The 24,116-nt window shown below is 41.8% G+C and overlaps 1 protein-coding gene across 2 annotated transcripts in view; it reads left to right on the forward strand.

Moving 5' to 3' along the window:
• The window catches only part of ROR1 (receptor tyrosine kinase like orphan receptor 1), a gene marked incomplete at its 5' end in the record, with an annotated part of 394,299 nt that overhangs the window by 352,806 nt on the left and 17,377 nt on the right, over positions 1-24,116 (forward strand). For both annotated transcript variants that reach the window (XM_080656374.1, XM_080656373.1), the window contains 4 exons: positions 2,273-2,400; positions 5,398-5,715; positions 7,865-8,110; positions 23,027-23,238. In XM_080656374.1, the coding sequence (XP_080512500.1) occupies positions 2,273-2,400; positions 5,398-5,715; positions 7,865-8,110; positions 23,027-23,238 (904 nt within the window). The remainder of the gene's footprint in view (positions 1-2,272; positions 2,401-5,397; positions 5,716-7,864; positions 8,111-23,026; positions 23,239-24,116) is intronic.

The following is a 24,116-nucleotide window of genomic DNA, read 5'->3' on the forward strand; positions in this document are numbered from 1 at the left end:
GAATTTAGTGTGGGGGAGGAAGAGGTGTTCTCATAATGACACCTTAAAAGTCCGGGGCTCCGCTAATGCCTGGGGATAGAAAGGCATCATCTGTAATAGCAGGGGGTGGAGGGGGGTGTCTCAGGACTTCGGCTTTCAAGATGCAAGGCTAGGTCATCCAGAACCTTCTTTCTCCCTATGGGTTTATGGTATTAGTTACCCAATAAAAGTAGGGTTAATTTTACAACCCAAGTTAAATGTGAGCCAAAAAGACTTCAACATTGCTCTAGGATTTATGAAAGTAAACATGTAGAGTGCTTGCAGGATTTTGCAACATTAAAATTTCAATGTCTTTATGTCGAGGATATGATATATTCATCTGTAATCGTATTTAAAGGTTATGTTTTAAGAGTTTTGCAAGAGACTATTTTCAAGTCTAAACTGAAGATACTTCCCCCATCTCCACCTTCAAAAGGATTGTTTTAGTGACTAGGGAGCAGAAAGCAGCTGAGAACTAGCGTCTTAAGGATCAGCCCTATCAAATTTTTTTTTTCTATTATACTGGGCTCTCTACATTCCCACACTCAACCCCCACCCTAGTGGGGCCCTAGCACTGACCGTAGTCCTTGTTACAAAGTAGGAGCTTAGTAAATAATTGTCTTTAAAAATAAGCACCCTATTTGGTCATTGTAATAATCCTATATAATAAAACCCTAATATGAAATCGACCAGACAGTGGAACAACCAGTCGCTATGATGGGTACTGACCACCAGGGGGCAGACACTCAATGCAGGAGCAGCCCCCTGGTGGTCAGTGTGCTCCCACATGGGAAGCACTGCTCAGCCAGAAGCTGGGCTTATGGCTGGCAAGCGCAGCGGTGGTGATGGGAGCCTCTCCTGACTCTGCAGCAGGTGTCCATTCCCTGAGGGGTCCCAGACTGCGAGGGGGTGCAGGCCGGGCTGAGGGACCTCCCCTCCAGTGCACGAATGTCGTGCACCAGGCCTCTAGTTTAACAATAATCACGTTACCTCTGTGTAGCACTTTTTAAAAGCATTTACACTGTTTGGTAGGTTCCTCATGAGTTTTGGCCAATAGGGTAGAGAGGCCAACTGTTACCATCAATATATGTGGCTCAGAGGTTCAGAGCCTAAGGATAGGAGAATGTTAAACCCAGGAAGGGAATTTTGTTTCTCCTGACTTTGGCTTTAAAGTACTTTAACTTAAAAGAAACCAAAGGGGGAAAATGCTGTTTTGTTCAGACTATGTATTGATTGTAGCCGGGTTAACAGGGAAGAGGAACACCCTGGGTGAAAGTCCGCCCATCAGCGTGGAAGGTGGCCTTTGGCTGTGATCTGCCTCTGAGGAACAGCTGGGCACTCTGTACTCCGGTGTCTTGTTTATCATAGTCCCTTATGGGAGTTTATGGTCTCTGTCCTTTGGTGCTGAACCTGCCATCTTGGGTCCTGATCTTTAGGTTTTATCTCCAGCCATTTGCCACACAGTCAATAATTGTCTCACTTTCTAGTGTCTCCTTGTCTTCAGGATAAAATACCCCTCCCACTTTTTTAAAACAAAAATTATTATTATAATTGTGAGGCAGCAAACATTTTTAAAGGTTATATTTTAAGGTTTTAAGGGATCGTGAAAACAAGATTTCCATTGATATCTTCTGTAGATTACCTGGGGTTGAGTGACTCATTTGAAATTCTCCAATCCACAATTTGCCCATCCTCTTTCTGCAGCGTAGAGATAATGGGTCTTAAGCATCAAGGAGCCTCATAACTGCACTGCCCTCTGGTTTCTTTCCAGCTGCACCTAGCCTCTCACCCCATGGGGCCACCTAATTGACATATCAGTTAGAGTGGATCTTGTGCAGAATTCGCCCACGCCTTTATATCAAATGAAGCAGAAATAATCTGTGTTTTAAAAACAAAACAAAACTGTAGAACATGTGCCCAGATTTTCAATTTATTTCCTCTTTACTCTTATAACTACTTCATCTTCCGGCCCACCACCAGCTGCGAAAATAAAAGTGTTTTCTCCCATATTAAAGGATGATTTTGTGCTTCAGGATGGTTTTCTGGGGGTGAAGGAAACTTGACCAATGTGACCAACAGATGTTTTAAGTGATGGATGGAACTGAGGAAAAGACTGATTCCTTAGCCCAGTCTTTAGGATACTATGCTCAACTGCGCCCCCTAGTGACTATTTAGGGCATTGTGCAATCAGATCCAACTCTGTCTATGTGTACTGTACATACTGCATCAGTTAATGTCTATACTCTATTTTTAGAGATGAATATGAAGAAGATGGATTCTGTCAACCATACAGAGGGATTGCATGCGCAAGATTTATTGGCAACCGCACTGTCTATATGGAGTCTTTGCACATGCAAGGGGAAATAGAAAATCAGATCACAGGTAGGTAACACCACTGAAATTCTGTTTATACCTTGACTAACTATTTTTCTCACCAAGAGTTTTCTTAAGGTCCTCTGTTGTCCAGGGATTAGGCCAGGCACGGGGGTTAGGAGCAGGACCATAAAGAAGCATGAGATATGATCATTAAAATATTATTAAAATTGACATTAAAATAATTTATTGAAGGTTGCTCTTAGAGGAAAAGGAAGCTTTGAAAAGCCTCACGTTCATTTAAACACTCAGTAAATATTGCTGAATGTCTTTGGTGTACCTGGGCCCTGGGGTATATGATGGTGTGGGGAATAAGGCCAGTTGTTTCTGCCCTCACAGAGCTTACTGTTTGGAAGCCACATCATGTGGACTGAAAGGGAATGAGTGTAGAGTCTAGAATTCTGGACTCTAATTCCTGAATCGCCATTACTGTGACTTTAGGGAAATCTCATACTCTCCGTGAAAATCTCTTTCTTCATCTGTGACATGAATGATGAGGCAAGATGGTCATGGATCTCTTCCTGCTCCAGCTCTCTAGAGCAGGGGTCCTCAAACTTTTTAAACAGGGAGCCAGTTCACTGTCCCTGAGACCGTTGGAGGGCCGGACTATAGTTTAAAAAAAACAACTATGAACAAATTCCTATGCGCACTGCGGGCCCGGGACGAGTCGGCTGCTAAGCAGGACAGGCAGCGGCACCCGGCAGGCAGGATAAATGTCCTAGGTGGGCCGCATGTGGCCCGCAGGCCATAGTTTGAGGACCCCTGCTAGTCTAGAGTTTACCCTTCATTTATTCTGAATTGAAAGCATCTTAATGGAGATCTAATAGTGAAGCACTTTTTAGCATACATGAGTTAGCTAGAGTAGGTTATCATCTATGATTTTTCACACCCAGTTCTGGTGCTTAGAGACACTTGGTACCTATTGGTGTAGTTATTATACCTCTGTGCCATGTACTCTGCAAGCTGTTCATATTGCCTTTATGAGATTCTACTAAGGTTTCCAAGTTTAGTAAATAAAAATACAGGACATCCAGTTACATTTGCATTTTAGATAAACAACGCATCATTTTTTAGAAGAAGGATGTTCCAAGTGGTTATATGAAACTAGAGGCCCGGTGCATGAAATTCATGCACTGGGGGAGGGGGGTGTGGAGGGAGGTGTCCCTCAGCCCAGCCTGCACCCTCTCCAATCTGGGACTCCTCAGGGGATGTCAGACTGCCGATTTAGGCCCGATCCCTGTGGGACCGGGCCTAAACCATCAGTCAGACATCCCTCTCACAATCCAGGACTGCTGGCTTGCAACCGTTCGCCTGCCTGCCTGCCTGCCTGATTGCCCCTAACCACTTCTGCCTGACAATCTGATCACCCCCAACCACTCCCCTGACAGCCTGATCAATGCCTAACTGCTCCCCTGCTGGCCCGATTGCCCCCAACTGCCCTCCCCTGCCGGCCTGGTCACCTCTAACTGCCCTCCCCTGCAGGCCTGGTCCCCCCCATCTGCCTTTTCTCCCCTGCAGGCCCAGTTGCCCCCAACTGTCCTCCCCTGCCAGCCTGGTTGCACCTAACTGCCCTCCCCTGCAGGCCTGGTCCCCCCCAACTGCCCTCCTTCCCCTGCAGGCCCAGTCACCCACAACTGCCCTCCCCTGCCGGCCATCTTATGACCACATGGGGGCGGCCATCTTGTGCAAGGGTATGATGGTCAATGTGCATATTACCTCTTTATTATATACATAGTAATTCAAATGTAACTGGGTGCCTTGTACTTGATCTGGCAACCCTGGGACTTAAGAGAGGTAAGAACAAACCCAAGGTAGGCACAGCGAACCTCAAAAAGTCCAGGAACTGTGTCCTGTGAGGAATTTGAAGGAACAAAGAGGTGGCTGCAGGAGCTGCTTAACCTAGAGAAGCAACAATAGGAAGAGGTAGTTGCCACTTGCTGAAGCCCTCAGGCTTTCAAGGGGAAGGATTCTGGGAAGTAGGGCTGATGGGGAGGAGCTGCTGAAGGCACATTTCAACCTAGTATGAGAACGTTGAACATACTTTTTACTAAGTGCTCACGAAAATAATTGGGAGTTCTGTTATAAATATTTGGTCACCCGTTTATAAAAATCCTCTCAAACATTTTCAATGGGCATCAGCTTACTGGAAAGTATGACAGTAAAAAAAAAAAAAAAAAAAATCCACTGAACTTTGTTTAACCCTGCGTTTCCCAAACTTCTTTGGCTATGGAACCCTAGTTTCTCCAACACTATTAATGTTCTACATAATTATTGTTCGGAGGAATATTCTTTGGGAAACAATGTACCAACAACCTCTTAGGCTGCCTTGTGAGTAAGCCCTTGTCAATGGAGGAATGCCGACGGAGGCTAGCGCTCGCTTTGTACTTGGAAACTGTGCTGGATCTGAGGTTAGGCTAAGTGACCATTAACATTCCTTAATACTCACTGGAATAACTGAGTTGTGCTCTCTGAGAACTTCTAAGCGAGCTGCCTCCTTTTCGGAAGATGGCGTAGAAAGTATTCAAGCCACAAAGAAATTAAACAAGTTACCCAAAGTCACCCACCAGCTGAGAGGCGAAACACAGCACAAGTCCTGCACTCGGGCCCAGCCGCCCCATCCCACACGTCCTGCCCTGCAGCTGTCAAATGTTTCAGAAACCTCACCAAACCAATAAAAAGTACCGGATGAAACACAACGTTCTGTTGCTTTGTAGTAAAAATGAAAAATATATTGTCCTTTAACCTAATTAATTCTTTTTTTACTAGGAAACGGTACATATGTAACTTAATCCTGTGTGTGTTTTTTTAACTTTATAGTCAAAATGATTTTTTTCAAGCCAGTGAAAGTAAGCTGCTTAGACATCTGACATGAATCTCCTTCTCTTGGCCTTGCCTGTCTGAGCCCAGCAGATTCCTTCCAGGGTGTGTTTATATCTGATATTTGTTGGCTAGATAACCACAGATCAACCCCAGCCCTGGGAGTTAATAACTGTGTTTGTTTTCCAGCTGCCTTCACCATGATTGGCACCTCCAGTCACTTATCTGATAAGTGTTCCCAGTTCGCCATTCCTTCCCTGTGCCACTACGCCTTCCCTTACTGTGACGAGACCTCTTCCATCCCAAAGCCCCGTGACTTGTGTCGCGATGAATGTGAAATCCTGGAAAACGTCCTGTGTCAAACAGAGTACATTTTTGCAAGATCGAATCCCATGATTCTGATGAGGCTGAAGCTGCCAAACTGTGAAGATCTCCCCCAGCCAGAGAGCCCTGAAGCTGCCAACTGCATCCGGATTGGAATTCCCATGGCGGATCCTATCAATAAAAGTAGGTGGGCTCTGGCCGGTGTGGCTAAGCAGTTAGAGCGTGGATCTGAAAGATCCCGGGTTTGATTCCTGGCCAAGGACATGCACCTGGGTTGTAGGTTCAATCCCTGGCCCTGTTGGGAGTGTGTGCTGGAGGCAACCAGTTGCTGTACACACATCAATGTTTCTCTCTCTTTCTCCTCTGTCTCTCTCCCCCTCCCTCCCTTCTTTCCACTCTCTCTAAAAAAAAAGCAATGGGAAAAAATAACCTTGGGTAAGGATTAACAAAAAAATAAATAATAAATAAATAAAAGTAGGTAGTAGCCCTGGCTGGTGTGGCTCAGTTGGTTGGAGCATCGTCCCATATACCAAAGGTGGTGGGTTTAATTCCTGGTCAGGGCAAATACCCAGATTGTGGGTTCAATCCCTGGTTGAACAGGAGGCAACTGATATCTCTCTCTCTCTCTCTCTCTCTCTCTCTCTCTCTCTCTCTCTCTCTCTCTCTCTCCTCCTTCCTCTCTTTAAGATCAATTTTAAAAAAATAGGTGGTATCCCCTGGCCCTCTGTGCTGCCTTGGGGGCCAGCCACCCCATGGCACAGTAAAAACTAGAATTCGATCCACAGTAATGGTTTCTACTAATGATTACCTTCCAATGGGCTAAATATACACCATGTACAGTCTACCTTCAAGTAGCTTCATGAAGATAATAATTTTAAAATATGGTTGCTGGTTCCTCAATGACTTAAAAATAGAATTACCATATGACCCAGCAATGCCACTCTTGGGTATATACCCAAAAGAATTGAAAATAGGTGTTCAAACAAAAACTTGTATGCAAGTGTTCGTAACAGCTCTGCTCATAATAGCTAAAAGGTGGAAATAACCCAAATGTTCATCAGTGGATAAGTGGATAAACAAATTGTGGTATATCCACATAATGAAATATTACTCATCCATAAAAGCCAGTAAGTGTCACTCATCCATAAAAAGGAATAAATATTATTCATCCATAAAAAGGAATAAAATGAATTATTATTCTACCATAAAAACGAATAAAATCTTATTATAACATGACTGAACCTTGGAAACATTATGATAGTGAAAGAAGCCAGACACCACTATGTGATTCCATTTATGTGAAATATCCAGAATAGACAAGTCTATAGAGACAAGAAAACAGATTAGTGGTTGCCAGGGGCTGGGGAAGGGGGTCCAGGGTGGTGGGAAATGACTGCTCAATGCATATAAGGTTTCCTTTTGGGATGATTTAAGGTTTCAGAAAGAGATAGTGTGGAGGTTGCACACTATTTTGAATGTTCTAAATGCATTAATGGTAAATTTTATGATATGTGTAGTGTACCACAATTTTAAAGATACATATATGGGGCTCACCTCCATCCTCTCTCTATCCTCTTACCACCATCAAGCTAAAGACTACTCCTCTCTACATTTCCCATTCATCTAGAATTATACTAATTGATAATTTTTTTTCATTCCCTTTTGGAAGTTAATACTACTTTATTAGTTAAATAAGTTAATGCATCTAAAATGCTTAGAACTATACTTAGCACATAATAGTAACAATATCATTGCTATTGCTATTATTACTATCACAACTCAGTAGATTTTTTTATCAGGGATTTCAAGTAACAGCCCCGTGGTCATGTGGGAGGAGTACTTATTTGGACCTGCTCCTCAAGGGTGTCCTGTCCTTCAGCACGGAGATGGCTTAGCTCCTGTTAGAAACCCATCCTGCGCTGCCACTAATAAGCATTCTCTGTGAATTAGCTTCTTGATCACATGGTTCCTACCTAAGGCCCTCAAGCAGACGCTGAAAGAGCAGCTGAGCTTGAACCTTCCCTGAACCATTCACTAGGAAATTACTCCTATGCCCCAGTTCTGATTTTTTTCCATGTTCGATATTAAAAATACTTGCGGAGTACTGGTTTTATTCCCAAAGCATAAGCTTTAAATCCTCCCAGGAATGTAGCTGCAAGGCAGGCCAGTGTCCCAGCCCAGCATGCCAGGAGGCTGCCCACACGGCCCCTGACCAGCAGGGGGGAGGTGGCGGGGGCTTGGCCCTGAGGTTAATGCAGAAACTGCTGGCTGGGAGCTCCGTACCTCCTCTGTTTCTCCCTCCCAGTGTGGGCGTTCCCTTCATGTTTTTCAGATCACAAGTGCTATAACAGCACGGGCGTGGACTACCGGGGGACCGTCAGTGTCACCAAGTCAGGGCGCCAGTGCCAGCCGTGGAACTCTCAGTACCCCCACACCCACACCTTCACCGCCCTCCGCTTCCCAGAGCTGAATGGAGGGCATTCCTACTGCCGCAACCCGGGGAACCAGAAGGAAGCTCCCTGGTGCTTCACCTTGGATGAAAACTTTAAGTCCGACCTGTGTGACATCCCAGCATGTGGTAAATAGCGCGCCATTGCCTTCATTGTGGTCCAGCCAGCTTCAGCAGAGCCCGTCCCATCCCCTTTCCTTAGGAGCGTCCTATGAGTGGCAAGGGAGATTCGTGGTGTTTGTGTGATCTCAACCTATGTTTCTAGGATAGATAAACCTGTTGTTTCTCCATAAAATGCCTGTTAGGTATCAAACAGGGAGTGAACTTTTACTCCTGCAGCCATTGTGTTAGTGGGTGTAACAGGCACCGTCTCTTCAGAGGCACAGAGGAAGCAGCTTAGCACAATCATTCACCTACAAAGACATTTCCCATGTCCAAGTGCACCTTGTAGCACAGCAGGTGTATTGGAAGCAGAAAGAGAACTGCTTTCCCTGTGCCCTTAAGAATACCTACAAGGCCAAAACCGGTTTGGCTCAGTGGATAGAGCGTCGGCCTGCGGACTGAAAGGTCCCGGGTTCGATTCCGGTCAAGGGCATGTACCTTGGTTGCGGGCACATCCTCAGTGGGAGGTGTGCAGGAGGCAGCTGATCGATGTTTCTCTCTCATCGATGTTTCTAGCTCTCTATCCCTCTCCCTTCCTCTTTGTGAAATATCAATAAAATATATTTAAAAAAAAAAAAAAAGAATACCTACAAGGTCGGAGCAATCTATATAGAGCTATTGCTCAGTCATTTAGGGCAATTGGTGCATATACTGCCGAAGTCTAGAAAGAAAATGGGATTCCTGAATCAGTTTGTTCCTTTTTCCAGTAAATGCTTGGAGGGTGGGAGGAAGAGAATGAAGATGTTGATGGAGCCTGGAGTTTGGTGCTCCTTCGGGACTGATTCATCTTCCTGACCCTGGTTCTCATGGAGAATGTTGGTGGGGTTTCCCAGGCCTCGGGGGTGGGGGGGCGCAGGGACGAGGGAGGGGGGGACAGTCAGGATGTCACTTCCAGGGAGGAACAGCCATAAAACGGAGATGATGATGACCTACACTGAGGGTTGATTGTGAACATAAATGAGTTGTTAACTGAAAAACCCTACGATGTCCAGAAGATAGCAAATGTTTAATCAATATTATCTATATAAAGGAATCGAGGATAAGTCATAAACAGTCTGTGTACATAGGGATGCTTGCTCTCAGTTTGCCAAGTACTGTTTGAGAGCCCACTGTGGAGCAGGGGATTGAAAGAGGAATAGAATGTGATTCCCATCACAATCACAATGCGATGTGTATGATACAATGGAAGCTAGCACAAACGTTATGGAACAAAGAAGAGGAAGCTAAAACACACTAAAGAGGTCCAGAAGAGAAAGCAATACAAATATAAATAAGAACCCTTAGTGATGAAAATTTGGGACACTCTTATTCTACAGTTTCGTTCTTATATGTTATTTGTTACCGTATTGTCTCCTGCAAAATGGTTTAATGGATGGTTAAACATGCCACGTTTGAAAAAGAGGTGACCAGACTCCTTTTGTCTCGCTGGGCTTTAAAATGCCTTCACATGCAGCATGAAGAACAAATTATGAAGTTAACTCTTCCAGAGCCACCATTGGAAACTTCAAAGCAAATTATCCTGTATTTTTAAATTGGTTTCCACTTAATAATTTATGACTTACCCTGCATGCTATATTCAACACGAATAGGAAAGGAATAACAATAAAATATACGCTGATAATGATTACTTAGTTACCCCATCCCTTCTCCTAAACCAGGTAAGGTATGAGGATCTGCAAGAGGGACAAGGATAAAGGCAGCACTTACTGAGCACTCCCCCTATGCCAGGCATGGGGCTTTCAGAGGCTTTATTTCTACTCCCTCACACTGTGATAGATTTATCAACCCTTGCTGCTGAAGAAACCGAGGCTCAGAGAGCCTCAAAATCACCCAGCTAGTTAATGGCAGGTCTGTCTGACTCCACGCTCATCTTCTTGCCACTCGGACTGTGCTGCCTCAGGATGCTGATGTTTGTCCTTAAGGAGAAACAATGAATTATTTTAAAGAAGAAACACATTGTTCACTCCACTCTGGGTGAATGCAGTTGTGCTTTAGGTGACTTCAGACCCTTAATTTCCAACTAATATCCATCAGAAATATGGAGGGGATTTGCTCATAAACTGGAAGATTTGTTGATAATGTGATTCAAGTTTTAATACCATTAGTTTAAGTCAAGACTCTAAAGTATACTGAAGAAGTATTGGTTTTCATTTCAACGGCCTTCCTGAAGCAGTCAGACCAAACACATGCTCTGAGGGATGAAAGAAATCCTTGAACAGTCTTTCAGAATGTGGACAGAGAAAGATCACCTGCATCTGCAAAACACCTACCATGTGCATACAGGATGCTCCTTGCTTTATATATTCATCTCCATTTAAAACTCCGAACCATACTGGGCAGTGGGTTTATTACCATATTCCACTGAGGTTCCGAAGGGCTAAAGGAGTTGTCTAAATCACACAACTGATGGGGTTGGACTTTGAATCATTATCTGTCCACATAAGCTCTAACCAAACTCAAAGCTTATGCTCTTTTCCCAGACACTCTACTATCTCCCATTTAAAGATTTTTCAAGAATAAAGAAAAGACAATAGGCTCAACCTCTGGATTCCAGTATATCGATTCCTGTTATATGATATGACATGAGAAAAATGGTCCCTTGCTGATAAAGAAATGTATCACAGTATTACTCAGTGTATTATTAAAGTATTAATGCAGTGATATTGGAAACCTTCAGAATATTTCTTTCTGAGTATCAATCTGCAGAGAACACAGTTAAAATCAAGAGGACTCGTTAATTCTAGTCATCTGAGAGATAAATTTAGATGAAAGTTAAATCTGGAGATGACAAGGCAGTTTTCACCACTTACAAAAATAATTTTTTTTAAAAAAAGAATATTTTTATTTCATTTTGAAAGAAAACAGTTCCTTTAGAATTCTTCAGGCCAAGCCACAGATACATCCATTAAAGGAACAGGGGGGCCGTGGCCTCCAGGATGAGATTTAAAGAGGCGAGCAGGTCAGGGCTGGCTGTTCCAAGAAGGCTTGTTGTAATTGTCCCTCAGTCGCCAACCTCTGACAAAATAATCATAAGACAGTCCTACTGTATAACACTTCTTTAGAGCATTTGAATTTTTTTGTCTTATTTCATCGTTACAAAAATCATAAAAGATAAAGTAGGGATTGTCTGCTCTGTTTTACTATACAGGAAAACCAAAGTCCAAGGAAGTGGTAGGACTTACCCATGATCACAAATTAACTCATGGAAGCTAGGCCTCTTATCTCTAGGGCCACACACTGCTCTTTCTTCTATACCAGTGATTCTCAAACAGGGGGAGTTTGCCTGCCAGGGGACATTTGGCAATGTCTGGAGATATTCTGATAGTCACAACTGGGTGGGGTTGCCATCTATTGGACAGAGGCCAAGAATGCTGCTAAACACCAGGATGCACAGAACAACCCCAGAATTTTCCAACCCAAATGTCAACAATGGCCAGGGTTGAGGAACCCTGAGGCTGGATAGGAATTATATAATTTACACTGTAGAATATAGTATTTTATATTTATTGCATAAATTATATAATTTAAAGTATAAAATAATAATATTAAACATCAGTTACCATTTATTAAGAGCTTACAATGAGCCAAAGACAGTGCTAGGAGTTTTTTATGCATGATCTTATGTATAGTAGTCCTGAAACCCTATGAGTTGTGTTTTATTTTACCCAAGAAAAGAAAACTGAGACTTAGAGAAGTTAAGTAACTTGTCCACGGCCACAAGGTTAATAAGAAGTGGATCCAGGACTCAAGCCTTTAGCCAGTCTTTTAAACTCTATGATTTATGTGTGTAGATAGATGGATAGATAGATGTTGAGAACAATTTTTCATCTTACAATGAGTTGTAAGCATGTGGGGCAGATTTGAAATGAGTCCTTTTCCACTTCCCTCCCAAATGGGATGGAGTCTCATTAGATGTTCCTATGTTCGTTAGTTAAGTCAAAGTTAAGGAGATTTCAAAATCTCCATAAGGTTTCTCATTTTCCCACTGATAACTTTTGTTTTTGTTTCAACTTAGTAAGGCTAAAAGAGGTATAGGCCTAATTAAATGCAGAATGTGAGCATTGTGGTACTTTCTAGAATAAAAGCACTAGAGAATAGTCAGCCACAGAATGTTTTACCCATGAACTTTCACTCTAAGACAGAACATAAAATTAAACACAACCAAATGTAGCTGCTGTGGATTCTGGGAATTGGCTTGGCTAGGACTGTGTGCATGTGCCAGGCAGTGCTTGGAGAAAGTGAAAGAACAGAAGGTAGTTTGGGCAAGACCTGACCTCTCAGCCTTCCAGTCTTTTCTTTCCTGTCCCAGGCATCTAACAATTGAACAGTTAATTATATATTCAGTCAGTCACTCATTGAAACGAGTATGTGTTGAGCTCCTACTGTGTGTCCGACTTTGTGAACATGCTAGATCAGACATGCACTCATGTAGCTTACAATCTAGTGGAAGCAGCAGATGAAAGAAATGTGAATCACATTAAGCATTGTTGTATGGTTCCCAACATTTACGTGTGCTGCTGTTATGTGCTTTGCATTTTAATGATGGCTGCTGGTTGTTGGAAGTTCTTTCTACCAGCATCTGGCCTATGAATTAATTAGTGCTCAATATAATATGTTGAATTAATTGATCCTCCTGACCACAGAATAAAGGAATCATCTCCATTTTACTGATGGAGAAGCTAAGGCAATGTTGTTTCTACTAAAGCCAAGATTCAAACCAGGTCCATAGGACTCCAGGTCTAGTCTTCTGTCCCCCATGCCACAAGTACTTAAATCTCAATTATGTACAGGAATAAACATTCCTTTATCATTTTCTTCTTTTCTTTGATCATTATGCACTTTCTAGGTCTTTGAGAAGTTATCCATTGATACTCTTTGCAGCTCTTCAGGTGTAGGAATGGAACTCCATCCAAAAAGACATCTACTCTGAAAGACCCCAGGTGCTCTACATAGTCTCAGCCCCCGCCTCACCCCTACCCCCCAGCAGCTTCACCCCGGCCTCACGTGCTTGCCCTGTTCCCGTTAAGTCCCAGCCCTCCTCCCTTCCCGGCAGCCCAGGTCCCCAGTCCTCAGAGTTGGCCATCTTCCCTGAGATCCTGCCTGCAAACCTTCATTCACTACACTTTCACCTTTAGTCACTGTGGCCACCTTCCAAGCCAAATACTGTGGGTTGGGTGGAAAGTAAGTCGAAAAAGAAACATTTGCTATGTTCTTTCCAACTGGCACCTAGGCACGCCTCCCAGGTTCACAGTTTCACTGTCGCCCTTATCATTGCTTTTCTACGCAGCTCTGGGGACGAAGCTGTGGAAAATGTCTATTTCCCCAAGAGCTCCTTTTGCAGTAACCTGGCAAATTTATTTTGGCTGTATTCTACCACGTGACTTAGGTTCCTTCTCTCTCTCCCACGAATTGAAATTCCTTGTTTTGTTCTTGAACTGGGTGGGGAGACAGAGCCTCTAATGGATTGGTGTTCTTATTTTCAAACCTTGGTCCTTTATTTTACTCTAGGTCAAGTCCTGAGACCATGTTTCCAGACTAGCACGTCTGATTCACCTCTAAGTAAAGCTTTCTTCCTCCAGCAAACAACCAGAATTTCCAAGCAACAATATGGTGTTTACTCCTAAACCAGCTCCACTGAAGTGCACCCATTGATAAGAAAAGTAGTGAACCATTTGGCTCCATTTGGAGTTTTCATACCTGGCACGTTGCTTTTGTGTTTCCTTTTAAGTCCTTGCCTTGCAGCCATTTGCCAAAGGGCATGTTGCCCAGTTCTGTGCCTGAATAGCCCTGACTTGTCCCGTAACCTTACAAGTACCCGCCCTGGGTTCTGCTTTGTCACAAACCATTTTCTACAGCGCAGTGGTTTACAGTCCGGGGCAAGGCAGATGTTTTCCAGATTGCGAACACTGCAGTTTTTAACTCGCTCTGTCAGCAGCCTTCTCCCATATTTCATAGAAGACCTGTTGTAAGGCAATTTGTCTTTCAGCCATTTCTTCAAACCAAAATTGAACATTACAGTGAACTGGATGGCGGGGAGGGGGAAAGGAGGAAGGAATAGAGCACTGCTTTGTATAGTTTGAAGCTTTCCGGAAGAGTTATTTTTATACTGCAGAGATTTTCAAGATGTACTTGGTCTCTGGTCTTTATACATTTTCAACAAAGTAAAGAACAATAGTTACCCAAACCTTGTAACTAAGTCATGTTCCCTAAACACTTTTAACCATAAAATAATTTTAACCATAAAATAACCATATTTTCACTCTCCCCCATATACATTGAGTCTTGACCCAGTGTGTCAGCCACTCAAGCAGTGAGGTTTTAGATGCTCTCAGCTCTTTGGGTCAACCACCAGGTCAGTAAGAAGTGCTCCCTGCCATCTTAACCCTTCTTAACCCTTTGGGGACAGAAATCTTTTTTTTTTTTTAAATATCACCAATCAATTAAACAAACTTTTATTGAAGCTTGAAATTGCGGTGCAGAAATGCATTTCAACCAAGCTAAGTCCAACATCAGCATGAAGAAATGATGGCATCAAAATTTTCCCTCCACTATCATAACATACTAGGATTAATTTACAGTTTTTATTTTTCTAGGTTTTGTTTCACACAAATTTGTGCAGTTTTTCAACATTAGATGGAAATCTTAAATCTGTTAGGAAAAAAAATAGACCTGAAGCCAACACATGTCATGAAATCTATTAGGACACCATTCCAGGACAAAATCCACTTTGACCATTGGGTCCTCAAAACAACACTGAAACATTAGGGACTGTGTGCTAATTACAAAATCAAAGTGATCCATTGATTGAAAGCTTCTTCAATTAATCTTTGAATCAAAAACGTGCTTGAAATAAAAGTCAAAAGTTTCCCAACCTTTAAAAAAGAGTATTCCAACCATTTGATTTCAAACCAAGTAGATTTTATGTTTAGAAACACTAAAAAGAAAGCGTTTTGTTTATAAATATAGCAGGAACAAAAACATCAATGCATCAAGCCAGAAAGAATTTTAAAAAAAAATTAGGACAAGAAAACAAAATTTAGTCAACTTTGCTGTTTTCTAGGCTGCTTAAATCTCACAGTATTTGCAAATATACTCTAAGAGCTAAAAATGCCAACTCCTGAAAGCCTGTATTTCTAGTCACTTCCTGTTGACCATTTTTGAATTTTGTATGTTACGTTTTATGGTGACAGGATTCTGATACAACACCACAAGGATTGTTGTTATTGGCTTTGTATCAGTCCAGTTTCTGGCAGGAAGCTAAAGGCACAAATGGAGACTTTTATAAAGAGACTATTTATAATGGTGGCAGAATTAGGGAAAGCCAATAACGAACATGCAAAACCCGGGCAAGCATGAGTGGGAGGCATTACCATCCTAAGCCTGGAAAGTCAAGGGGACGATCAGTTGCCTTACTCCATCGTTGAAGCTAAAGAGAGAGGGCTGTCCAGTACGTGCTGGGAACTCAGGTAGAGGGATAAAGGTAACCCTCTAGAACCCAGCAAGGAGGGAGTCATGGAAATAAACACACCAACTGTACTCTCTTTTGCCCTGGGCAGTTCTTTTTATACTGCCAATGCCTCCCATTGGCTGAACCTAACCGGAAGCCAGAAGACAAGGGGGTCCATTAATACTGTTACACACATTGAGGTCAACCACAGCATAGAGCTGGGCAGACAAGGACTGAAACTGGATCTGGTAGGCTCAGGACACTCAGGAAAAATATTCATCGCTAGCTTTAAATCAGTTGTTTCTTAAGAGAGTCGAAGTTCTGCAGGGGCCTAAACATGGTGCTGTCAACTCAGTTTATAAAATCAGAGAATCTGGGGAGAAACCATAGAAAACATCCAGCCTCCGTTTGAACATTGCCAGAGACCTCCACAGACAGCAGCATCTCTCCACCTCAAAGTGGTTGTGGGATAGCTCCCACTGCTCAAAACTGGCCTTTGTAAGCTAGAAACCAAAATTTGTATATGAAATCTCCCAATTAAAAAAAAAAAAGTCACTATTTTAAAAACAACAACTATTAAGGAACAAGTCTACCAGTATGTACTGGATCTAACTTATAACCTTTGTTGTCATTCCTTATCCAGATTTGATTTGAAGACATCTACATATCCTTCATTTGATTTTTTTTAAATCTAAGAGCTATGTAGTTTCTCCAATCTTTTCTTACCCATCCTCCTCCTTCTCTGGATATTTCTTGCTTCTTTAAAGACCTTCTTAAAAATATAACTCTTAGAGTAGAAGACATGTGTTGGTGTGTTTTTACCAGAACAGGTAGAAGAGGACCATGATGTTCTTGATTGTGACTTAGTATTGTCAGTGAAGGGTATTTTGTTGCTACAAGTGCCGTATATGAGAAATTTTTCGAGCACTTTCATCACGATATTGCTGGGTCCAACTGAGCCTTCAAGTCTTCACTAAAATGTATTGGGGTTTTTGTTGTTGTTGTTTTGCTTTGGTTTGGTTTGGTTATATCAAAAATTATTTCATAGATTTGCATAATCATGGACTTCTCTAGACAAGGTCTTTAACCTAACTGAAAGTTATATTTATTTGCAAAATTGCAACTGTTTGTTTTAGGTCATTATTATAGCCTGTTGATCCTTTAAAAACTTATTTTTTCTATAGTCAGTTAGGTATCTTTCCTAGATTCAGGCCATTTTCAAGTTTGAAACATGCCATCATGTAGTATTTGATGATAATGTTGGACAGACAGGTTTCTTTAAGCATAGCCCACTACAATTTGATGTGATTTGCTGATTAAAACTATTAGAGTACAGGCATGTGGCAAATTACAAACCCATCTCATATTGTCTAGCCACCATCTTTTGTCCATAAGGATAAACACTTGATCAAATGTTTTGCTAACATTTAAATGTGGTTGGTCTACCATTCTAAAATAATCCTATCAAAAGTGAAAAAAGAGTTAATTTTATAAGACCTATTGAATTTTGGCCCTTAAAGATTACCTTGCTTTAAAAAGTGGGAAAAGGACTTACATAGGCATTTCTTCAAAGAAGATAAACAAATGCCAATGAGCATGAGGTGTTCAATACCACTAGTCATTAAAGATATGCAAATCAAAACCACAATGAGATAACACCTCACATCATTTGAATGGCCACTATAAGGGGAAAATAGCAAGTGTTAGTGAAGATGTAGAGAAATTAGAGCTATTTTGTACTGTTGGTGGGAAGGCAAAATGTGGTAGCCACTAAAGAAAACAATATGGATGTTCCTCAAAAAATTAAAAATAGAACTACCATTCATTCAGCAATATTGCTTCTGGGTATGTATTCAAAAGAGCGGAATCTCAAAGAGATATTTGAGAATGAACCCTGTTCGTTGCAGCATTATTCACAATAGCTCAGAGGTGGAAGCAAGCCAAATGTCATCAGTAAATGATTAGATAAAGAAAATATTGTGCAGCCCTGGCTGGTGTTGCTCCATAGGTTGGGTGTCATCCTGTGCATCAAAAGGTTGCCAGTTCAATTCCCAGTCAAGACACGTGCCCAGAATGCAGCTCAATCCCTGGTAGGGAGCTTGTAGTAGGCTGCTGATTGTTTTGCTCTCACGTAGATGTTTCTCCCCCTCTCTCTCCCTCTCCCTTGCTCTTTCTCTAGAAATCAAATTTTTAAAATCTTTAAAAATAAAAGAAACCATGGTATATTATTCAACTTTATAAGAGAAGAAAATCCTGTCACATGCAACAACATGGATAAATCTTGAGGACATCATACTGAGTAAAAAAAAAAAAAAAGCCAATCATAAACAAATACCATGTGATTTCACTTATATAAAACTAGAGGCCCAGTGCACAAATTCATGCACCAGTGGGGTCCGACCAGCCCGCCCCTGATTGGGGCCAATCGGGGCCGGGCTGGCCAGGTGGAGGGGACATGGGAGGTTGGCTGGACAGCCCCGTCCCCGATTAGGGTCAAGGGGGCCAATCAGGGCTGCAGTGTTTGTCAAAGCAACCAGTCATTCCAGTTGTTCTGGCGATCCGGTCGCTTGGCTTTTATATATATAAATATCTAAAGTAATCAAATTTATAAAAACAGAAAGTAGAATAATGGTTGCCAGGGCCTGGGGGGAAGGGAAAATGAGGAGTTGTTCAATAAGTATAGAAATTCTATTTTCAGGATGAAAAAGTTCTGGAAATTTGTTGTACAACAATGTGAATATACTTAACACCACTGTTTACTTCAAAATAGTGAAGATGATAAGTTTTGTTATGAGCTTTTACCATAATTTAAAGTTTTTAAATTAAAAAGAAAAGATTAGCCCAACTCTTTCCTTTTATAGAGGAGAAAACTGAGGCCCTGGGAATTTTAGAAACTTCTAGTGAACTCAGGTAGACTCCAGGTACTGAGATTTTTCTCAATGTTCACAAATGCGTTATTGTCCTCCTAGTTATTGTGATTAAAACATTTTCTGCAGAGAAAAAATTTAATCACTGTGTATGGCCTATCAGAGTCCCATTTTAAGAATTCGTTTGAGAATGCATAAGGCAATAGATCACCTACTTAATATTTCCATCATTAAATCGAGAGTACAAATGGCTGGGCCCAGCATCCCACTGAAGGCCCAAATACCATGCTTTTCCATTTGGTTCCAGGCACCTGCTTAAATATCAATAATGCGGGCCCCTATCTGATAACAACCAACGCATTTTTATAGTTTCCAGCTAATAAATGGTACCAATTTCTATTCACTTTTTATGGTTTTAAATTTTTTTTCAAAACAAGATCATACTTTAACTTATTTAATTTCCTTCGAATTCTGAGTTTCTGTAAGATTTCTTCCTACCTTTGCCATCCTGCAAATCTGAACACTTTGTTGTTTTAACTCAAAAGTAATATCCCAGATGAGGTTTCATTTTATGGAAGTACTTCTTGAATGAGAAATCATGTGTACCTTGTTTTAGGCCAGGATAAGAAAGGAGTATTTTCTCTATTTTATTTAATTACTAATCAAAGTATTGAATATCATTGTAAAAATAAAAGAGGAATGTCAGATGTAAACTGTGATACCAATTTGATTTTTAAAAGGAAATTAATCATGTGATCCAGACTAAATTGTTGGTTCCAAAAATCCCAAGGATTAACTTGATGTAACTAATATATGCATTTTGCTTTTTAAGCAGTTATTCCAAAGTATATAAAATCTTCACCATTCTAATTTTCTTTGCAATGCACTGGAGGTGTCCGTTACCCTTTAACGTGCATAGTAAGAATAATGTCCATTGTTCTAATGTGATTCTTTTTAATGTCTGATCTCTGCTGGATACTAGCCCTCATTGAGAGGGAGCCTTGGACTCTTTAAGGAGATGATAAAAAACAATTTCATATAGCATGTTAACTTTTATTAGTAATATAATTTATAAAGCATGGAAGTATTGATGGCAGACAGGCTTGCATTCCAACCCAGACTTGACCTCTTTCTAGCTTTGTCAAATTATCTGTATTTCTCGGCCTCCATTTCTCTATGTGTAAAATCAAGATAATACCAAGCACTGGGTTAAAATGATGAATAAAAATGCTAGGACATTTAAGAGGTTGGGCAAATGTGTGTTTTCTAATTTTTCATGAGTAACATTAGTTGTTCTGAGGAATGTTTTTCTATACATTTTTTTTTTCTGAGCCAGACACCGACTCTCCTTCTGGCCAAATGCAGAGAGCTGTGTGGGAAAGTGAGCCTGTTGTATGGTAGACTTAACAATAGGCCTGAAGCTGCTTTCTGTCACTTCCAACTCGACCACGTATTGTTCTGCTTGATTATTTCACTTGGCAAGAAGACCTTGTGCTCGCTTGCATATCCTCCATGAACCTGAAGGAGCCAAGTTTGACTGTGTTCAAAGAATTTAGCTTCTTGAAGTTTGTTCTGCGGCAGACCTACGGGGGGATTTGTCCCAGACCTCTCATTTACAGTCAGAGGCGCTCTGAGAATAATCTGATACGGAATGTACAGAATAGACTCCTTTGTTTGCCAGACAGGTGAGAGCCCTGCTCCCCTTGTTGCGAAAACTCCGGGCCAGAAAAAATGACTAGCGTTACGTTAGGACTAAATGAGTTTCATTTCTTTTGTAATCGTTACCCTCATAATGATTTCACTGAAAATCCAAGAAAAACAAGAGGGATTTCTCCCTTTGTGGTACTGACAAATATGAAAGTGTTTTATAATGGTAACAATACTCATAGCATCCCACAACTGCGTGGCAGTTTTCAATTTTCCGAAGTTCTTTCGTGAACATTATCTCTCACGTGAACCAAATAAGACTGAATAAGTGAGGAGATGGAGGTCAGAGAGGTTGTTTCTTGCTTAAGGTTATTTAAAATTCCCAGCCCAAAGCTTTTATCCCTGCATCCTTTCCTACTCTAAGCGTAAGGGGTAAATATTGAGGGATTGACATGTAACAGGTACAGAATAGATACTTTCAGTGATACTTCAGTTATTGTTTATATCAATGCTATGAAATAGGTATTAACGTTGCCATTTCACAGATGGGTTTGCTCAGAGAGGCTAAGTGCCTTGCGGAGGTTACGTAGATAACGACAAAGGCAATCTGCAGAGTTTCTGACTCTAAAACCTACACGTCCTTTATTCTGCTACACTGTTTATAAAAAGGATAGATGGATAGCTGGATAGATGATCGAGATCTGTCTGTCTATCTGTCTGTCTATCTGGGGGACCTGTGGTAGACACTCTTCCATGTGATTTTTTTTCTATCTACCCACCCACCCACATGCAGACACACTTGTTACAAAAGAGACCAGTTCCTAATGGCTAGAATGATTAGAACAGCCTCCCAGAGATGCCTGGGTTATCTGTTTACCTGCCACAGTGTATACAGTGGGGAGTTCTAAAGTAGCATGTCTGGCAAAGCTTCGGTGTTATTCCGCACATTTCAGGCCTCCTTCGTCCTTCCTACTTCCACGACGCAAGAGAAACCCTACCATGAGAACACAGGTGCACAACAGCAGCCATTCTCAAATTATTGGCAGTGTGGTGTGGTGGCTAGAGCAGGAGCCGTGACGCAACACCACAGAGGGCGAGTCCCAGAATTACTAGCGGCATGTCCTTGGGCAAGTTACTTAACCACTCTGCCCTTCCGCTTCCTCGCCTGTAAGAATGGAGATAAGGATGGCACCTGCCTCCTGGGACTGGTTATGAGGGTAAAATGAATGAGGTAATGAAAAGTACATAGAACGGTACCTGGCCCCTGTTCATAATAGTAGCTAACATGATTTTGTGCCAGTAGAAGATACTCAATAAATATTAAGACTTAGTTTTAAACAGATTTTACACTTCCCCAAACCCCTCTGAGGGTTAACCCATACAGCACAGTCCCATCACCCAGATTTGGGTAACCCTTCTTAACTTCTTGACTTGAGTCTGTTTATGTGGAGAGAAAACTATGTGATCAATTAGTGCTCTATCTCACTGAACCACGGGTTCCCAAAGAAGGTACGTGCAAGTATATTCCCATTTATATGTACGAGGGAAGCGCTATTTACAGGGACTTTGCGGGGGTCTCTTCACCACTGTATTCATTCATACATATTGTATTTATCTTTTCTCTGTTTTCCTTACTAGCCCATGAGTTCCTTGAGGGCAAAGGACATGTCGAATTTTGTATTCCCAGGCCCTAGAAGAGTGCTTGTCAGTAGTCGCTTTGGTTTATTGATGTACTGAACAAGTGGGAGAATGAGTGAATGGATGCTTGGTTAATTCTTTTGTTAAGTAACTAGTCATCTCTGAATTTTGTGTCAATCTTTATTGTCACACTTTGGATTTTCTTAAAGCAAGATAGTTGATGAGGTTATTGGTGATCAGGGCATGTATTATGCAACCCCTATAAAAGCTGTTCCATAATTCTTGTTTGTTTTATCAGTCAAATAATTAGTTAATGATAATATATACCCAAAGTACTTAGTTGTTGTGTTGTTGTTGTTTTTTTAAAGTACTTAGTTTTAAAGGCGAGGCTCAACCCAATAAAAAGAAATGTATGCCTCAGGTCCTTCTCTATGTATTACGTTCTTTTCCAAGCAACAGTAGGTACAGTGGGTGCATAAGATTTCAAAAATACACTTCAAAGTGTTCGCACTCATAATTATTGAGTTCATATGAAACCATTTAGGAAGAATTCTTGGGTTTCAAAAAAGTATCAAGTTCTACAAATGGTGCCGCACGGGAGGGAATTACAGACACCATCCAAAATACATACTTAACTTGGTGCATGAGGACGAGGAAAGCCCAGAGGGGTGGGTGATTTATTCAAGGTCACACAGCTCATCAGAGACTGAGCTGGCCTTGACTTCGGGTCCCCATTTCTCAGGCCACTGGGTTTGTGGACACTGGGCCAGGATGCTTTAGTGATGTTGACTCTGGAAGACACAGGACTGGCCCTGTGTGTCCACACAAGCCCAGACAATGGCATGCTTTCTGGAACATTAGGTCGCGGTGTTTGATCTGGGCTGGCGGCCAATGGGTGAAGAGCCCTGTGGTCCACATTAATGCTCATGTATGTATACAGTCCATTCACCTGGCGTTTAACTTTTAAGGTGTGAGAGAAAAGCAGGTCTGAGGCTGAGGAGAGGCAGCCTCAGGGGGGGACCCACACACATGCGAAGTCTTATCACTTCCCTCTGCAATTTTTAAACGTTTGAACTTTAAACTTTTAAACTTCAATAAATTATGTTGAAGGTTTGATGGAAACAAATTGTAATAAGCAACAGTTCTTTTTTTTTTTTTTCTCACAGTGGACTTGTGTGTATAAAAGAATAGGAGGTCCCTTTAAACTATGCAAGGTAATAGTATACATGGTACTGGGACTTGTATAACTTTTGTTCTTCTCTTACATTTTATTTCTGCACCCAGATTCGAAGGATTCCAAGGAAAAGAACAAGATGGAGATCCTGTACATTCTGGTGCCGAGCGTGGCGATTCCCCTGGCCATCGCTCTGCTCTTCTTCTTCATCTGTGTCTGCCGCAACAACCAGAAGTCCTCGTCGCCGCCGGTGCAGAGGCACCCCAAGCACGTCCGAGGTCAGAACGTGGAGATGTCAATGCTGAACGCATATAAGCCCAAGGTAAAAGGAGCAGAGCGGAGCGCCGGTGGTGTCAGTTTGGGATTAAAGCAAGCTTATAACCCTCCCCAGTTTAGAAGTCAAATGACGCAGACTCAGGTTTACAAGGGCTGGGATTCGCCTGCAGGTAACCCTGCATCTCTGACTCCATCCGAGGCAGGTTGAACATACTTTCCTCAGCGTGTCCACCTCAATGCTGGGCCACATTGCTGCCTCCCCGCAAAGTCTGGCTGAGAAGGAATCCTTAGGAGGCCATCTCCCCCAGCCCCTCAGGACTCAGCCGTTTTAAAAATCTCCAAGAAGGAAATTCCATAGTCTTCCAATGAAACTGAAAGAGATGAAGAAAAGTAGAGAGGTGGAGAGAGTGGGGCGGGGGGGAGGGGGGGACAAAGAGAGAGAGCCAACATTATTCACTAATTTCGCTGTCAACCCCTTTTTACTGCACAACAATGTACACATACCTATCACCACTATACTGTACACTTAAAAATATCAAAATTTGCCCTAGCTGGTTCTCAGTGACTAGAGTGTTGACCCATGGACTGAAGGGTCATGGGTTTGATTCCAGTCAAGGGCATGTACCTCACTTGCAGGCTCTATACCCGGCCCCAGGTCATCGATGGGAGGCAACCAATTGTTGTTCTCTCTCTGTGTCTTTCCCACTCCTTTCCACTCTCTCTAAAAATCAATGGAAAAATATCCTCAGGTGAGGATTAACAAAACAAAAAAAATTTAATAGCAAATTTTATGTGTCACAACAACAAAAGATATCCTTTTTGCACCTCACCTACGTCCCTTTCTCTTTGGTTTATGTGTATTTTAAGAGAAATGTTATCTTTCCTAAAATCTTCAAGTGTTGTTTTATGATAGCTCGCCTTAGC

The sequence above is a fragment of the Plecotus auritus genome (assembly GCF_963455305.1).
Source record: "Plecotus auritus genome assembly, chromosome: 2".
Classification (NCBI taxonomy): Eukaryota; Metazoa; Chordata; class Mammalia; order Chiroptera; family Vespertilionidae; genus Plecotus; species Plecotus auritus.